This window comes from Manihot esculenta, chromosome 1, assembly GCF_001659605.2.
Source record: "Manihot esculenta cultivar AM560-2 chromosome 1, M.esculenta_v8, whole genome shotgun sequence".
In the NCBI taxonomy this organism is placed as follows: Eukaryota; Viridiplantae; Streptophyta; class Magnoliopsida; order Malpighiales; family Euphorbiaceae; genus Manihot; species Manihot esculenta.
Window position 1 is genome coordinate 41,259,137 of NC_035161.2, and position 16,531 is coordinate 41,275,667.

Below are 16,531 nucleotides of genomic sequence, written 5' to 3' on the forward strand. Positions count from 1 at the left end.
CTGAAAACATATAGACAGATTCTTCCATGAATGAAAACCAAGAAGACGCTCCATTGGCCTTTAGTTTCAAAGTATTTCAGAAATGCAACCGGAGCACGTCGAAAAAACGAATTTAAAAATTTTGCTCAAATGATATATTTACTTGTTCATTTATGTTTTGAAGGGGAATACAATAATTCCAACACGTTTTTTTTTTAAAGCAATTCCGACACGTTTTTAAGTGCGTGTATAATAAATTAATTCAATTAACTCAAATGATGTTTGATTTTGGATAAAAAAATTAAAACGATTATCACTTTTTCATATTTATATTTTAATTTCACATTTAAGGCAATTTTAGCATATGTCTCAATTTTTTTTTTTTTTTGTCATATCAAGTGAAATTATTTTTTAAAATTTTTATTGGATAAAAAATAAACATTTAAATTAATTCATATTTATATTCAAAGTTTTAAATTTTTATAATAAAATTTTTTTTATTTTATTTCAATTATAACTAAAAAAATAAATTAAATATAAAAAATTATTAAAAAATTATAATATACTTCCTTAAATTTTATTTGACTAATAAAATAATTTTTAAAATATATATTTTTTATTTTAATAATATCTTTTTCTATTAATTCTATGATTTGTTTTTCATTCTCATTTTTATATCAACGTTGTAGTTTAATAAAAATTTAAAATATAAAAAATTATAATATTTTATTTTATTTTATTTTATTTAATATTATTGATATAAAATATAATTTTTTATTAAATTAATTAATAAATTAATATATATCATAAGTTTAATTATTATATAAATATCAAAATAAAAGTATTGAATATCTCAATAACACGAGAAATAGAAACGCTGTTAATATATCTAAATTTTTATAAACGTTATAAAGAGATGACTTTACATAATAAAATACGTAACATTTTATTTTATTTAACAATATTAATATAAAATATAATTTTTTATATATTAAAAATATGTACATAATTTATAATAATGAATATAAATTTTTAATGAAATACTTTATATATAATATTTATATATGATATTCTGTGCAGTAAAAATTTATTTGTAATACATGTTTGTTTTATATTATTTATGATAAATATAAAATAAATTTACTTTTAATATAAAATTTAAATTAAAAGAATATATATTTATTAATATAAAACTTTAGAATTATATAATTTATCATTAAATTTTTCAGATTTAATTTAATTTTTTAGTTATAATCTTGACAAATTAAAATTTAATTTTATTATACAAAATTTAAAGTTTAAAATATAAATATAAATTAACGTAAATATTTTATTTTTTATTTAATAAATTTTTAAAATTATAATTTTATCACTATATACTATAAATTTTTTAATCAAAATTAATTAAAATAAATAATTAAAATTGAAGTAAATGGGAAAGGATTGAATTAAAATTAGAATATAAATTTAAATTTTTTTTGTTTAATATAACTAATTATATATTAAACTTTCAATTTTAAATAATTAAATCAAAATTTTAATATTTATTATGATTCTATCCATTAATTCAAAATTATCTAAATTAAAATTGAGGCTGTCATCCTCTCATTTTATTTGATATTTTTATTATTTTTTAATTTATATTTTTTATTTATTAATTAAAATAATCTAAATATTTTTATAGATATATGTTTATATTTATTTTTTAATTTATTAGATAAAATAATCTACTCTAAAAAATCAGTTGTTGCATTTTTAGCGGTACCAGTATAGAGAAAACAAAAAATTAAATTATTCAGTGATATTTTTCGCAGTTTTGATATTAATAGAAGAAATAGAATTTAGCATTAATGGAAGAGATATAACCTAAACCAATAGAATTTAGCAGTGATAAAAGATATATAACCTAAACCAATGATAATAAAAACAAAAATAATGAATAAGAAAAATTAGTTTGAAAAAGAAAATAATTAAAAAATAAATAAATTTTTTTCTCTAAACAAGCCTTTACTCTTTTTTAATTTTATTTTATTTATTTAGATTTTATCTTAAACGACCAATTTTTTTTTTTTCATATACTAATGCAGTTATTAATTTTTTTGTATGGTTTGATAATTGTATTTCCACTCTCTCAAATTTAAATATTAGAATATAAATATAAATTTATAAAAATATTTAATTTATTTTATCTGAAAAATAAAAAGTTACGATATTGAAAATTAAAAAAAAATTAAATTATTTTATAAAATAATAAAAATATAATTAATTAAAAAATAATAAAAAAATGCATAAAATGACGCGTATATTTTAAAATTTTAATAAAATTAATTTAGACTAATAAATAAAATAATTTTAAAATTTTAATCAAAATTGATTTAGGTTCATATGTTAAAATTTTGATTTAATCGTTCAAAATTAAAAATATAAAATATAACCGTAGATTGACAAAAAAACCCTTAGAATTTTAATAAGTTTTACATTTAAGTTTGAATTAACAAATTTGTATCGACTGTGTGTATCGTACACGTACGCTACTTCCTCGTCACGATTATTTAAACCATAGCATCGAGCGTCACCCCTAAAAGTTCGTCTGAAAAACGGCATAGTCTAGCTGCAAAACGCAGAGGCGAAAACTATGGGATTTCTGAAATCATGGAAGTAGCAGTATACAACGGTGGATCAATGACCTACGCTAGCTACTATTAACAGTATGGGCTAACTATACTTGTTACAGGTCACACTTTGCATTTGCATTTCAACTGAACAGCAACAATTTTTCCTTTTCATTATACATTATCTTCATTAGAAAGTCATAAATGGCTAGGCCTCCTTTTACCGGCATCTGTCCTCAACCTTTTTACAGGATTTGCCCAACCAACATTACCGCTGCCACCACTGATGCCGCCATTATTTGGCAGTTGAGGCTGGTTGGCCCACCGTTGCTGAGGAGAATTCTGCTTAGCTATTCTCATATCCTTAGAGACTGAACCTGGAACTGGACTCGTGATATTACGACCCATGCTAGGGGGAGAAACTGGGCCACTAGATCCAGCCCTCGACTTCACCATTGACTTATCCCTGTCTTTCCTCTTCTTCTTGCAGATAACCAACTCCCCTGGATGCAGTGGAGAATCACCCGGATGACCTTGTTCCCGGCTACTCCCGTGCCTTATTTCCTTTGGCAACTGGACTTTGACCCTCGTGTCATCACCAGTATGAATTGATCCTCGTTGAATTTGCTTAAGATTAGTGCCATTGTCTGGTTCTACCTCATTAATTGCCCTGTGTCTCTTGCCTTGTCCTAAAGTTGTCTGTCTTGGCGATGGAGCAGAACTGGTACTAGAGAAAGAGAGTGCATTTCTAGCTTCTCGGAAATCAGTGTCTGGAAATGCAATCTTCAAAATGTCAAAAAAGAGATCATGTACTTTCCTTGCTTCAGATCTCACCTGCATGATTTAAATATACGTTGAGACAATGAATCAACTTATAAAATACAAAAGGAAATAATATTGGAACATTATGTTTGGGTGAAGTCTGGACTCTGAAAGGCAAGCATGAGAAGAGAACATTAGTCGTAGACAATTGGTTTCTGGAAACAAGTTTAAGGGAAACTTGAGTTGAGAGAAACAAAGAAAAGCATTTTAGGTGAGAATAACGTTTTGTTTAATTTAGAATTGGAAAAACGCTACCCAGGTTCTAAGCTGCCACCAGTGTGACATGACAATTTTACATGTATTGCACTTTTTAATAGGAAGGCGTCTTAAAGCAGATCAACCAAATCAATATACAAGAGGCTTAAAAATGCTTAACCATGCTTCCAAGAGTTGCTTCCAAAAATAACCTTGATTTTGTTAAAGGGCAACCATACCTCATGCGAGAACCCATAGAATTGCATTGTGCCCTTCAACATAAATTGCACATCAAACACAAGCTCCATGACTCCATTGTATTCTAATCTGTCAACACGTAATTCAATCTTCCGCAAATCCAAAAGATTATTTCCAGCACCACTCATGTAACTAGAATTCTCAGTCCTTTTCCACAAGGCAGTTAGGAGAGGAACAATTTGTTGGCCTTCCTTGTCTATTCTCCTTTGGAACTTGCTAATTACATTTTTGCACTGCAAAAATGAGAATTTCAAGGTAAATGAAAAAAAATAGCATAACCACCATTTAACGAAATTAAGATACTATCCATTTTGTTAATCTAATGTTAAACATAAAAATTCAAGACCAAAGGCAACAATAAGAAAATAACAAAACAAAGAAACAGAATCAATAGAGAACAGGGAGAAGAAAAGCTCTATGGGTGAATATGCCATGATATTCTTCACAAAGCAAATTCATCATAAAATGTTAAATGCATTGCAATGCAGAAGAGAGGTGGAGAAGAAGAGCAATGGATGGTACAAACAAATATTTGTATTATATTTTTGAGAAACATGGATATGCAAGAAAAAGTTCATGTTAAAAATATAGGTTTATTACTTAACGTTGTTTTTAATCAAATATTAACAAACAATAACAATATTTAAATATTAATATATCCACATTTTAGATAGTTCTATAAATTACAAGAATAAAATGGGGATAACTGATCTGATCAAATGGGGCAGGGATGGAATAGAAAAAGCATCAGGTAATAACTCGTGATAAATCAACAAATTCAAAGAGGCCAGCCATATTTTCCAATTCCTAGTTGGGGAGAGCAGTGCTCATTCAAACCGAAATAACCACCGAGCCGAATCAATTTGGAATTTCAGTACGGTTTTGGTTTGGTTTTGATTTTCAAAAATATCAATTATATCAGTTCGATTTTTTGGCCAAAAAAATTCGCAGGAAAAACCGAACCGAATAATATATGAACTATGAATTTCTTTTGAATTTTTGTAGTTTTCAATCTAAAGTTTTTCTTTTTCTTGTTTATTTTGTTTAATGGTTATTATTAAGCAAACATCAAAGTTAGAACACTTCAATTGAATTTTAGAACACTAAAAATAAGGTCTAAAACAAAAGGCCTGACCAACCAAACTGAACCGGATCAGTTTCCTCTGGTTCGGTTCGGTTTCAACAAATTCCTAAAATTCAATTTTCAGTTTATTCAGTTCGGTTCATTTGGTTTCAACAAATTCCCAAAATTCGGTTTATTTCTAAACTGACTGAATTTTACCCCTAATTCCTAGATCTTATTTCCGATGCAATAAGCAAATGAATAACACAGAAGTATTCTCAGTTAATACTAAATCATATGAAGAACAGTATCAAAATACAGTGAATCAAACATACCCTTCTGTGGATTATATCTGACATCTTAGAACCCAACAATGAATTTCCATTTGTAGTTGTAACTTTGCCATCCCAACTCTCTCTAGAAAGTTCAGCAGCATCTTCTGCAGGAGCAGACTGTATATTCAATCTGCTAGACTTGGGTGAAGCATGCACCTTCGATGTATTAGCCATTCTCCTTGAAGGAAAGTTTCTCCTGCCTTTTGAGGAATCACTCTGATCATGCCTGGAAGCACTGGGCTCTCCAAATGTTTTCATTTCAGCATCAGTCCTCAACTGTGATTGATATTTATGGTCCATTTGGAATGGCAACAAACCCGAATCTCCACGCTGCGCCTCAATGCCAGACTTCTCCTCTGTCTTTTCTAAGGTATGGCGTGGCCGTACCCGAATACTGCGTTTTCGTTTTATCTTAGGTTGCAAAACCTGTTCCTCTTCACCTTCATCGCGATCATGCATCCAACTTCCAGATTGCTGGTGATCCATGTGAGAATCCCCAGATACCGCAATTTCCCCTTCCTCCAATTCATCTGGCTGGAAACAAAATAACAGAACTCATTGAATAAATACAACAATCTAATGGCACAGCACCAGTACGGAAATATAAGAAACATACCAGCTTTCTAACAGAACCTGGTCTAGCATCTAATGCAGACAGGGAACCAAACTTCTGTGAAGAAACAGGAGACACCATTCTTGTTATTCTACGATTATCAGAGGAAGATCCAGCAGAACCAGCTTGTTCTACAATCTGATTATTTCTAGTGTTCTCTGAAGCCCGGGAATACTCATAACCAGCATCACATGCAGGACCATCATCTTCAGATTGGTCCTTATTGATGGGAGGTGCCTCAACAGCACCACTGGATTCATCATCTTCAAATTCTGGGATATCTCCCTCTTCATTTGCAGAATATCCATTTCTCTCATCAGAACTAGCCTCAGAAAATTCTCCATTGTCATCATCAACTTCTTTGTAGTTAGGAAACTTTTTCCCCTTGGGTCGCCCCCTTTTTCTTTCAGTTTCCATTTCATTGGTCTCCATACCCATGCCACTAGCAAACAATATATTTTTTGAAGGTTTCTTTGATAAATTAGCAATTGCCGCATTCACATCTCTTGTACTAGCCCGAAGCCATTTAGGTACCTGGTCATAGCTTGTCATCTCTTCAGTCCAATCCAGCTCTTCATCCATTTGATCAAATAATTCAACTTCATCTTCACTCCTTGCAATCATGCGATTTACCTCTTGCAGCGATGGAACATCATGGACTGTTTCTTGATACCGCTCTTCATCATGCAGTAATGTCTCCAAAGTCATGCGTCTCTCTTCATGTGTTGTTCTTTGGTCAAAGCGTCCAGCATTGATAACTTCATCAGCCATGTCAATCTTATATTGTTGAATATTATTCCTTATGAGGCTCTCAATAGATCCCATGTATCGATCTTTACCTGCAAGGTCATCTTCTAGATCAAGTGAACCTCCAGTTCTTAATTCATCCTCTTTCTGATGGCTAGAAATTTTGCCAACAACTGCTTCCATATAAATGACTTTGACCTCTCTTGTCTGTCCAATTCGGTGGGCTCTAGCCACTGCCTGTTCCTCATTCTTAGGGTTTGGATCAGGATCATATATGATAACTGTGTCAGCGGATTGAAGATTAAGACCCCTTCCAGCCGCACGAATGCTGAGCAAGAAGATAAAGCAGTCAGAACCATAGCTATTAAAGTCCACAATAGCTGATTCTCGATCTTCCAGGCTTGTTGTACCATCGATCCTTCTGTACACCAGCCTTCGCCATTGCAAGTATTCCTCCAATATATCAAGGAGCTTGGTCATTGTACTAAAAAGTAGTACTCGATGCCCTGTCCTTTGAAGTTTTATTAGGATCCTATCCAGAATCCACAACTTCCCACAAGATCTAATAAGGAAATCCTTGGAAAAGTCATTAAAATAAGGGTAATTGAGCAAAGGATGATTGCAGGTCTTCCGTAGTTCCATACATCTGTTATTTAATGTTTTGTACACCTTAGGCTGGTATATAGGATTTTTTTGGACTCTACGCTTCTCATCTTCGGGATCAACTCGAAGAGTACCAGTGGATTTGATCCAATCGTAAATGGCACTTTGAATAGCAGACATTCTACATCTCAAAACAATTGAAACCTGCAAAGCAGCACTGATATTAGAATCAAGCAGTATGAAAGGCATGATCAACTATAACCTACCAATAGCATACCTTGGGTGGAAGAGAACCCTCCACATCTTCAACACGACGTCTAAGCATAAACGGCTCCAAAATTTGATGAAGGCGATGAATGATGATAACCTTCTTTTCAGTTTCAAGCCAGTCATCCTCTGCATCATGCGCAGGACCTTCCTTTTGAAAGGGTTTTGAGAACCAATCATGAAATGCTTTCCGATTATCAAAAACCTCAGGTAGAAGTAGATTTAGAAGTGACCAAAGTTCTTTCAAATCATTCTGCAGAACAAAATTTGGACCATGTCAAAAAATTCTAGTGGGCTTTTCCTAATGATTGATCAGAATTCAGGATGTTAAAACACAACATTTATGCCTTTCACATTATAACAATTCTCCATAGACTGATAGACATTAAATCCAAAAGATTTAATTCCTATCCATATACAGAGTCCACTCCTTTCTACTGACCATAAATGGAGCCACTTTATGGCGTAACTCTACGAGAAAAGTATCTCCCGATGCCACACGACCAGGTGATGGAAGGAATTATATTTTATCTCCTATTTATGCAGAATTAAAAGAAATAACAAAATCCAAGTATCAAATGCTGCTATCAGAACCATCCTAGTCAAGAACATAGCCAAAATTTGCAAATCTTGCTGAGGCTTTATTTCTAAATCTAAGTTCATAATGCTGAGACAACATAACAGGCATAGCAGACTTCTCAGTAATCGAAAAATAATGTTAATAAGCACTTTGGAACTTCCGTCTCCCTTCCACACAGGCATTACCCATCGTCCAATCCTTTATCAGTGCATAATAAATGAAATTGAAAGGCCACGCATGCAAGTAGTGTTTTATAGAAATCTTTCATAGAGCCAAAAGAAAACATATACATAAAGATCAGAACATGTTTCCCAACTTAAATTAAGTTCATTTAGCAAGTTTTAACAAGTAAAATCAGCTTGGCTGATGAACTTCTGTGCATATCTGGGCGAGCACACCTTAATGCAGAAATAATACAGGAAAACAACAAATAGCAGGCTAACCATAGGCAGTTAGACACACCCCACCAAGACAAATATAATTTAGCTAAGGCTCACAACCAAACATTTGAACAAGTTTCAGGAAGAGCATATCATTGTATGCTAGAGAATATTTTAACACATACCTGCAACGGTGTCCCTGTGAGAAGTAAGCGCCTCTGGCAGCGATATCTGTCAAGATCACGGGCTAAAACTGATTCCCTGTCCTTCATTCTCTGTGCTTCATCAATAATGATATACTTCCATTCCACTTTTGAAAGTTTTGATCGATCATACATGATGAATTCATAAGTTGTCACAAGAACATTAAATTTCATGGCAGAAACCTCCTACAGAATAACAGAGAAAAAAAAAGTTCAGACATTCATAAGAAACTCAAAAGATTAAATGAACAAGTTAACTAATTTTTCTTACTTGGGAAAACAATTTTGACCGTTGATCTTTTCCACCAACATAATAAATGCATGATACAGATGGAAGCCAGTTATGCAACTCACTCTGCAGCATGAACTCAATCAATTAGACATGTTAGACAACAACAAAAGGAAGCACACCACAAACAACCAAAAAGTAACATGCCTTCCAATTGACCAACACAGCATTTGGGACAATTATAAGATGTGGACCATAGTTTCCTTTAAATTCCATCAGATAAGCAATCAGTGCCATCACCTGCACCAGTAGAGAGTGCATTTAAGAATAGCACAAGCGTACAAAACTTATTGTATATTATCTAGATCCACGAATACTAAAAAATGAGCGAAACCAGAGTTTCTAGGGAAAGAAGAAAAAAGATTGTATTTCCAGGTTTTCTATTTCCAAGAAGATGTGTTTTAAAGGTTTAAGGCAACAGACAGTCACCTGAACAGTTTTTCCAAGACCCATCTCATCTGCCAGGATTCCATTTAGTTTGTTGTTATACAAAGAAAGCATCCACTGCAACCCTACCTAAGGGATAAACATGCACACATATAAGCAGCACAAAATTTTTATTTGGAACATAATAATAACAGTTAAGAAATTGAAATATACTCAACATTAGCAACCTACAAGCTGATAGTCTCGTAGTGTTCCAGCTCGTAGCATGGAGGGCTGCCTTATGACCCTCTCATTGACAGCATGAGCAAGATGGTAATACCTGATGACAACCACAAGGAATATGAAAAGTTAAACCTCTAATACTAAAACGTTGGATTCTAAAGAAAGAATATTAATTTTGAGAAGAATAATTGTTGCATATCCTAGATACAACTGGTATACATAATATGAAACAAACCTTCTATCTGATTGAGGCTATGAAAGCAGAAAAATATGGAGCATTTGATCCACTTACTTGCTAACAGATGAACCATCCCTGGGTGCATTCATTTCCATAAATCGGTTTCTTATCATGACTTCCTCCCCAGCACATGCTGCCGCTGCCCTTATTTCTTCGTCAGACAAACCCTATCATCAATAAATAAACGGATTAGCATATTTGAATTCAATTATTGCATGGAGAGTAAGAAAACAAAAGGAAAACAAAAATTGTTTTACAAATACATAACAAGGATGCTAATTGTGCGAAAAAAATCAAAGACCAGGTTGCGGGTGTTGCTGATGGAGGGACCAGAGAGGGTCAGTCAGACAGACAGAGAGAATTGAGAAGGAAAAAGTGGGAGTTGAACAAAGCATGCCTGTAGTCTTGCAGCTGCAGCTGCAGCATTTGCAGCCTCCTCTACTTCCTGTTGATTCTTGGCAGCTGTTATTTTACTTCCCAGTTTATGAAGATATTCTTCTGTCTGAGTCAAGAACGATGAGAGAACAGCATATCTCTCAGCAGCGTCACCTTCTATGCTAGTCTGCTGCTCCAGCAACATTTCCCGATACCGTTCAACATCATTGTTCTTTAATGCCTCCATCCTTTTATTCCTATCGTCATCCTTTCTCTTAGAAAATTCTCTCAACATTTTCTCATGGTATTTGGCAACTCCTCTGTTGCGGGCAGTTCGAGCATCACGGATGGCCCAATGGGCCTCAAGAAGTTTCTTGCGCCACTGTATGATAGACTTCAATTGTTTATCTCTCATGGCCTTTTGAGAGGCCTGTACTTGTCTTGCTTGTTCCATCCGTTGGCGCTCACATAACCGAACAAACTTCCGATATGGCCTGTCAGGCATTGCCATTATCTCCTGCTGCTGCTGATCTACTTCATCTCTTAGGCGTGCCTGTAAATCTAGAAGCTTAAGCTTTTTTTCTTCAATTTGTAACCTTAACACAAGATCCGGTCTAATCCTTTTCCTCTCTAAATTTATTGCCAGTAAACCATTGATTTTCTTCAGATTTTCTGACCTCTTCTTGTTAAGCACTTCCATACCTTCCTCAAAAAGCAGATCTTTGACATCATATGCCAATGTTAGATTATTGTTAGTGTTGATCATCCCTGATGACCCAATGGAATCATGCTTCCTAGTAAAAAAGGGAAAATCAAACAATGGTCCATGATACTTTCTGGCACTGGCAGAGCCAGCATCTTTTGACTGGGGTGGAGTACTTGTTTGTGCAGGTTTCTTCACTTGTGCTGCATCAGTTACAGGAACCTGTGGTGTAACTGTTTTTCCCTTGTCTGCTGCAAGATCTCTTCTAACAGGTGTTATTTGAACACTTCGTTCCACCTCCTGGTCTGGCTTAACAGAAAACATAGCAGTTTGCTGCTCTTCTTTTCCAGCAGCCACTGACATTGTGGGTTCCCTTATTACAGCAGTTGCTGCTGGCATATGACTTGCAGAGACAGTTACTTTCTCATCTCCTGCAAAAGCTTTATCTTTTGCAACATTCTGTCCATTAATAGATGGTATTGCCAGAGAGTTCTTCTCATTGGATTCCAAATGCCTCGCTTGATCCTCAGAAATTTTCCCACCAGATCTATCCTGATTGCCTCCACCTGCAGAAGGAAGTAATTGCTGCTGCAACTCAAGAGGTGGAGGAGCAATAGCTCGAAGAAGCTCTTGAGGAAGTGTACCTTCCCCTTTCTGTCAAGATACAAAGAATGAATCAACATTATATGCTCATGAATTATTGAGTCAACTAATGTTTTCAACTGCGCTCAGAAAAACAATTTAAGATGGTAAGAGGAGAGAGCACTTGGGGGAGAGAGAGAGAGAGAGAGAGAGATTCAGCTTCAGACCTTCAGTCGCCTAAATGCAAGTATTTGTGCTTTAAGGACATGTAATTGTTGTTTAGTGAACCCAACGCGCGGTTGTGCCACCTGGATAGCAGGCCCACCCTGCAATGGCAAGTGGCTGCTTGATCCTCCATCATTAGAAGGACCAGCAGGTTGCAGAGAAGATCGATTCAATTGCTTGAGATGCTGCATTTGTAAATTTTCTGGGCTCCCTAATGCATTTTTTGTAGGAAAAGTCTGATCTGCACCTTGGCTCACGTTAGCAGATTGCTGAGGTGGAAGCATGGGAGACATTCCATTTCCAAGCACAACCCCAGTTCTAGGAGGCACTTGGTTCTCTCTGCTGTGAAAGGCAAACTGTTGCCCTGAAGGGTTGTTGGTGCTGTTGACCATCCCTGCACTGGAACTTGGAATAAACGGGACAGATGAAGCATTCTGCCTCACTTTAGGAGGGCCAGACTGCCCAGAAGCATCGCTGGAAGAATTAGCGCGTGGGGAACTCTCACTTGCAACAGATGGAGAAGCAACTTGATGCTTTGACATTGACACGGGAACAGATGATGCCTGTAGACCTGCACTGGTTTCACAGGGCTTTTGCTGTGCAGCCATTCTTGATTGCATGAGTGGGATGAGCTGCGCCATCAAGTTTGCATTTGCAGGTACTGACAGATCAATGTTTCTCTCAAGTGCCCATGCCTGCATTGCTTGCAACTGAGCAGCCATTGCAAGCTGATTGTTTGCCATATTTTGGATGCTTTGCTGTGCCTGAGGTGCCTGCATGTGTCTTATAACATTAGAAGGCATTAGTTGTCCAATAACTGGGGCTTGGCTTGGAGGCTTTTGCTCATTCCTCTGATCAGAAGCTAGTTGTTGTGCTTGTTCCACCAGCTTTTCACCACGAGAAAAGCTCTCAGATGAGATTTTGGACGATGATGCCTGAGCTTGGTTAGCAGCCTGCATGGACATGACTTCCTGCATTTTCAAATTTCCCATCCGCATGTCCTGGTCCTTGCTAGTTGCAGGGCCCAAAATACCCATCTTAGCTGCTTGCTGTGCCTGCATTGCCAAAGCTGGCTTTTGTTGCTGGCAAGCAAACTGGAGATACGCCTGATGTGCTGGATTCAGAACTACTTGTTCAGCAGCTTGATTCCTATTCTGGCCATCCTGGGAGGAACCATGGTACTGAGCCAAATCAAAGAATTTTCTAGACTGTTGAGGCATTTGCATTGAACCTGAAGATGAAGCAAAACTGTTTCCTCCCATTGCTCCTTGAAAAGCACTAGCTTGATAAGCTAAGAGAGTTTCATTGCCTTCAGGTTTTCTAAGTAATTGGTGTGGCAACACCTGCATGAACAGCTCATAATTTTAAAAGAAAGTACATATATATGACTAAAGTTTGACATGAAAAATTCTTCCATCCAGAATAGCAATTCAAAAAACAGCGACAATTGAAAAAAAAAAAGTACTAACAATAAAAATAATAATAATAATAATAATCAATATTTGGCATAAAACTAAAACCAAAGAAAGGTTAACATTATAAGTAATTGTACACAGTTTTAAACCATAATCAAACACTGCATTACTATACGATGAATGGACCTCAAAATATAGTTATATGAAATAAAATAAATAAACAAATCTACAAAACTTCACAAACCCAACATGCCTTTGATTTTTTTACCGTGAACCTCCAAATACATTTCCAACCATTAAGATGGAGGAACATTAAAAACATTAATAAATAAATAAATAAAGAAAAGAGGAATACAGGAATCATGGTACACAACAATAAACATCAACAAGATAAGCAAACTCCACTTAGTTGCAGTAATTAAGCTTGATCGAGTCCATTGAAGAGTGGAGGTGAAGCATAATTACAGCCAAAGCAACTCAATTTAATGCCAGTTCCCATCCCGCCTAAATTAGTAAATGCCTAGTTGGACCATAAACTTGCCGATTGATCAAAACTCAACTAAGTACCCAACTGATTACTCGCATTAATTACCAAATTCAGTGATCATGCATCAACGATATTTTCACGAATTTCACAACTATTTGCTTGCCAAAAAAAAACGCTTCAAGTTCGTAAAGCCCAATGCGAAACCAACCAATTTATAACCAAAACAAAATAAAATCCATAAACCCCTACCTGTCTAGACCCCATTTGCTGCTGCTGTTGCTGCTGCTGTACTGAGTCGAACCCTAACTGCGGCGTCGATACTGCAGAGGAAGACGATGATGGCGATGCTGCTGATGACGTGGACGCCGCCCGCCCAGCCGGCCCCACCCGGCTGGGCCCACCGCCCCCAGCAGATTGCATGCAAATTTAATACCAAAATGAAACCAACCTTTTAAATTGCGCCCCAAGAATTCAAAAATCAAAAAAGAAAAAGCAGAAACAGAGTAGAAATGGAAGAAAAAGCCAAATCCCTCCAAAATTTGACAAAACCCCAATTTTACCCTCCCGATCCCAACGTTCAGAACATATACACGCAGCTGTTGTTTCTTTCTGTCTATCCACTCTCTCTCTCCCAGTTTTTTTTTTTTTTCTCCACTTTTCTCTCACTATTGAAAAAACAACGATAATTGCGGAGTGGTAATGGTGATGGATCTGAAGAGCGACAGATAGATATCGGCGATTCCAGTAGTGACTCACTACGACCCTATTGCTGTTGTGGGCTTCACGCGATTGGAGGAGATGCAAATTTTTCTTTTTCTTTTTTTTTTTTTTTGCCCTTTTTTCTTTTCTTCAGTCAAACCCTAGAATTTGTTGCTTTCTCTTTTTTTTTTATAATTTTTTTTAGGGGGATGTCATACTTATCTCTCAGAGGTCCGGTAATGAATGAGCCTCGTGGCGTTTTATGCAGGTGGCGATGGGGTCCACGTGATTACGGTTACAATTCAGAGGAGGGTAGGATAGTCATTTAATCCTGTACTTTGCTTAATTACAGTCCAAGTCCTTCCTCCATTAAGCCCAAAGCATCTGCTTGCTTGGTGGAGGCCTTCCATTAGGATAGTCCTTGAATTATTTTTAATAAATTAGAAATAATTTAATTTAAATTAGAATTTCAGTTATAAATTTGATTATAATTAAATAAACGCTTCAATTCAATTCCCAATTAATGTTAATCTTAATATTTAAAATGAAAACTAATACTTTTAGGGCTGTATATCTTAATAAATAATTTGTTAATATAAAAATAATTTAAAAGAAGGACATAGTTTAAATAAAAAAATTAAATTAAATCAATGGTCAGTTGATAAAAAAATTTAATAATGAATTTAATTAAGACTAAAATTAACTACATAACTAATTTATAAATTTATGAAACACATATGAACTCCGACGACGGGTCTGGACATGCTTACACGCACGCTACATATGTTGTCAACGTGTCATGACTTATGCGCTGGTCGGAAGATTTTTCAAGTTTTCAATGCCTTAGGTTCCACGTCAGCAAAGGTTGCAAATGAGCTGCTATTTAAAGGTAAATACTAATATTTTAAAAAATATTTCAACTAATTAAACCAATTCATATTTTACTAATCGATTTTTTTTATTTGTTATAAATGGTACGCGAGTTATTAATTTCAATATTAAATTAAAAAAAAACAAATTTCATTTATTTTGTAATTTCAATTTTATAATTTATTTTATATTTAAGTGATACTTGTTCGTTATCAAAATTTTAACACATAATTTATTTTCATTAACAAATAGCAGTAAAATTTTAATACAATCTTAACACAGTTAAATATTATTGATACAATAAATATTTTTATTATTTTTAACTAATAAAATTTTAAAAAATAATAAAAAAAGTATATATAAATTATCACATTAATAATATTTAATGGTATTAAAAATTAAAAATTTATTTTTTTATTAATTAAAATATTAAAAAATAATAATTAAAAATTATATATAAATTATTATATTAATAATATTTAACAGTGCTAAAATTTTATCATTGTTTATTAATAAAAATAAATTATTATAATACTATTTTTATACGAAATGAATTATAAATATTAAAGAAAAAATGAGTGAAATTATGTACTTTCTCCTTAATTTTATTATTAAAATATTTTACTTTATTAATTCAATGACCAAAAGGATATCATAATAATATTAATGTAATTTTTTATCACACCTTTTATAGACACAATATTTATAAAATGACTAAATAAATAAAATCATATCAATTCGCTAAAAGAATATATAAACATATATTAAATTAAAATGATTAGCATTTGAAAAAAAAAAAAAAAACTTATTGGTGTTGTAATCTACTACTAACGGAAAGGACAAATCGATTTATTTCTCAAATGCTTCTTACTCCTAAAATTGATATGATATTGATATCTTTAAGCAATTTATATAGCTAGTGAATGAGAATTGAGTCCTTTAAAATAATTTTTAAAATTAATTGATTGTATTAAAATGATAATTATTAAAATATATAAAATGTAACAATTATATATTTTTTTAAAGTAACAGCTCCAATAATAATTATAAATTGTCAATGTGTGAAAAAAAAATATATATATATATATATAGGAGAAAATTAAAATAAAAAACAAGAAATCCGACCTGCCGGATTCGAACCAGCGACCTAAGGATGACGGTTCAACAACTACAGTCCTCCGCTCTGCCAACTGAGCTAAGGTCGGTTGTTGCTTGGTCACTTACATCAAAATATTTATCAACGTAAACGTGATTCTTCGGCTAAATGGAAATAATATCGCTTATTGCGAGTAGAATCAGTAATGAATAATAAGCATGTTTTTCCTGATTTTATCAGTTTGTTGTGATGGGTGGGTTTTGCTGAATTAGCTATTTTTTGCTAC

At 33.8% G+C, this 16,531-nt stretch overlaps 1 protein-coding gene and 1 non-coding gene across 7 annotated transcripts; both read right to left on the reverse strand.

Annotated features, from left to right (window-relative positions):
* Nucleotides 1-2,587: 2,587 nt before the first annotated feature.
* On the reverse strand, nt 2,588-14,470 carry LOC110615321 (ATP-dependent helicase BRM). Of its 6 annotated transcripts, none has more exons than XM_043949296.1 (14): nt 13,830-14,469; nt 11,681-13,021; nt 10,191-11,525; nt 9,848-9,960; nt 9,565-9,652; nt 9,376-9,462; nt 9,094-9,186; nt 8,929-9,012; nt 8,640-8,843; nt 7,505-7,747; nt 5,881-7,431; nt 5,265-5,798; nt 3,821-4,099; nt 2,588-3,425 (listed from the first exon to the last, which is right to left on the reverse strand). In XM_043949296.1, the coding sequence occupies exons 1-14, from the start codon at nt 13,998-14,000 to the stop codon at nt 2,790-2,792; spliced, it is 6,759 nt and encodes a 2,252-aa protein (XP_043805231.1). In that variant the 5' UTR covers nt 14,001-14,469; the 3' UTR covers nt 2,588-2,789. The 6 variants fall into 6 exon arrangements, with proteins under 6 accessions (XP_043805231.1, XP_021612843.1, XP_043805234.1 ...); XM_021757151.2 differs by having other exon boundaries at nt 3,848-4,099; nt 13,830-14,467; XM_043949304.1 differs by having other exon boundaries at nt 3,282-3,425; nt 3,790-4,099; nt 13,830-14,470.
* A 1,798-nt stretch (nt 14,471-16,268) lies between these two features.
* Nucleotides 16,269-16,354, reverse strand: TRNAY-GUA. The gene is given in 2 exon segments: nt 16,269-16,304; nt 16,318-16,354. It is a non-coding gene; the product is annotated as a tRNA-Tyr (tRNA).
* Between the last annotated feature and the right edge of the window lie 177 nt (nt 16,355-16,531).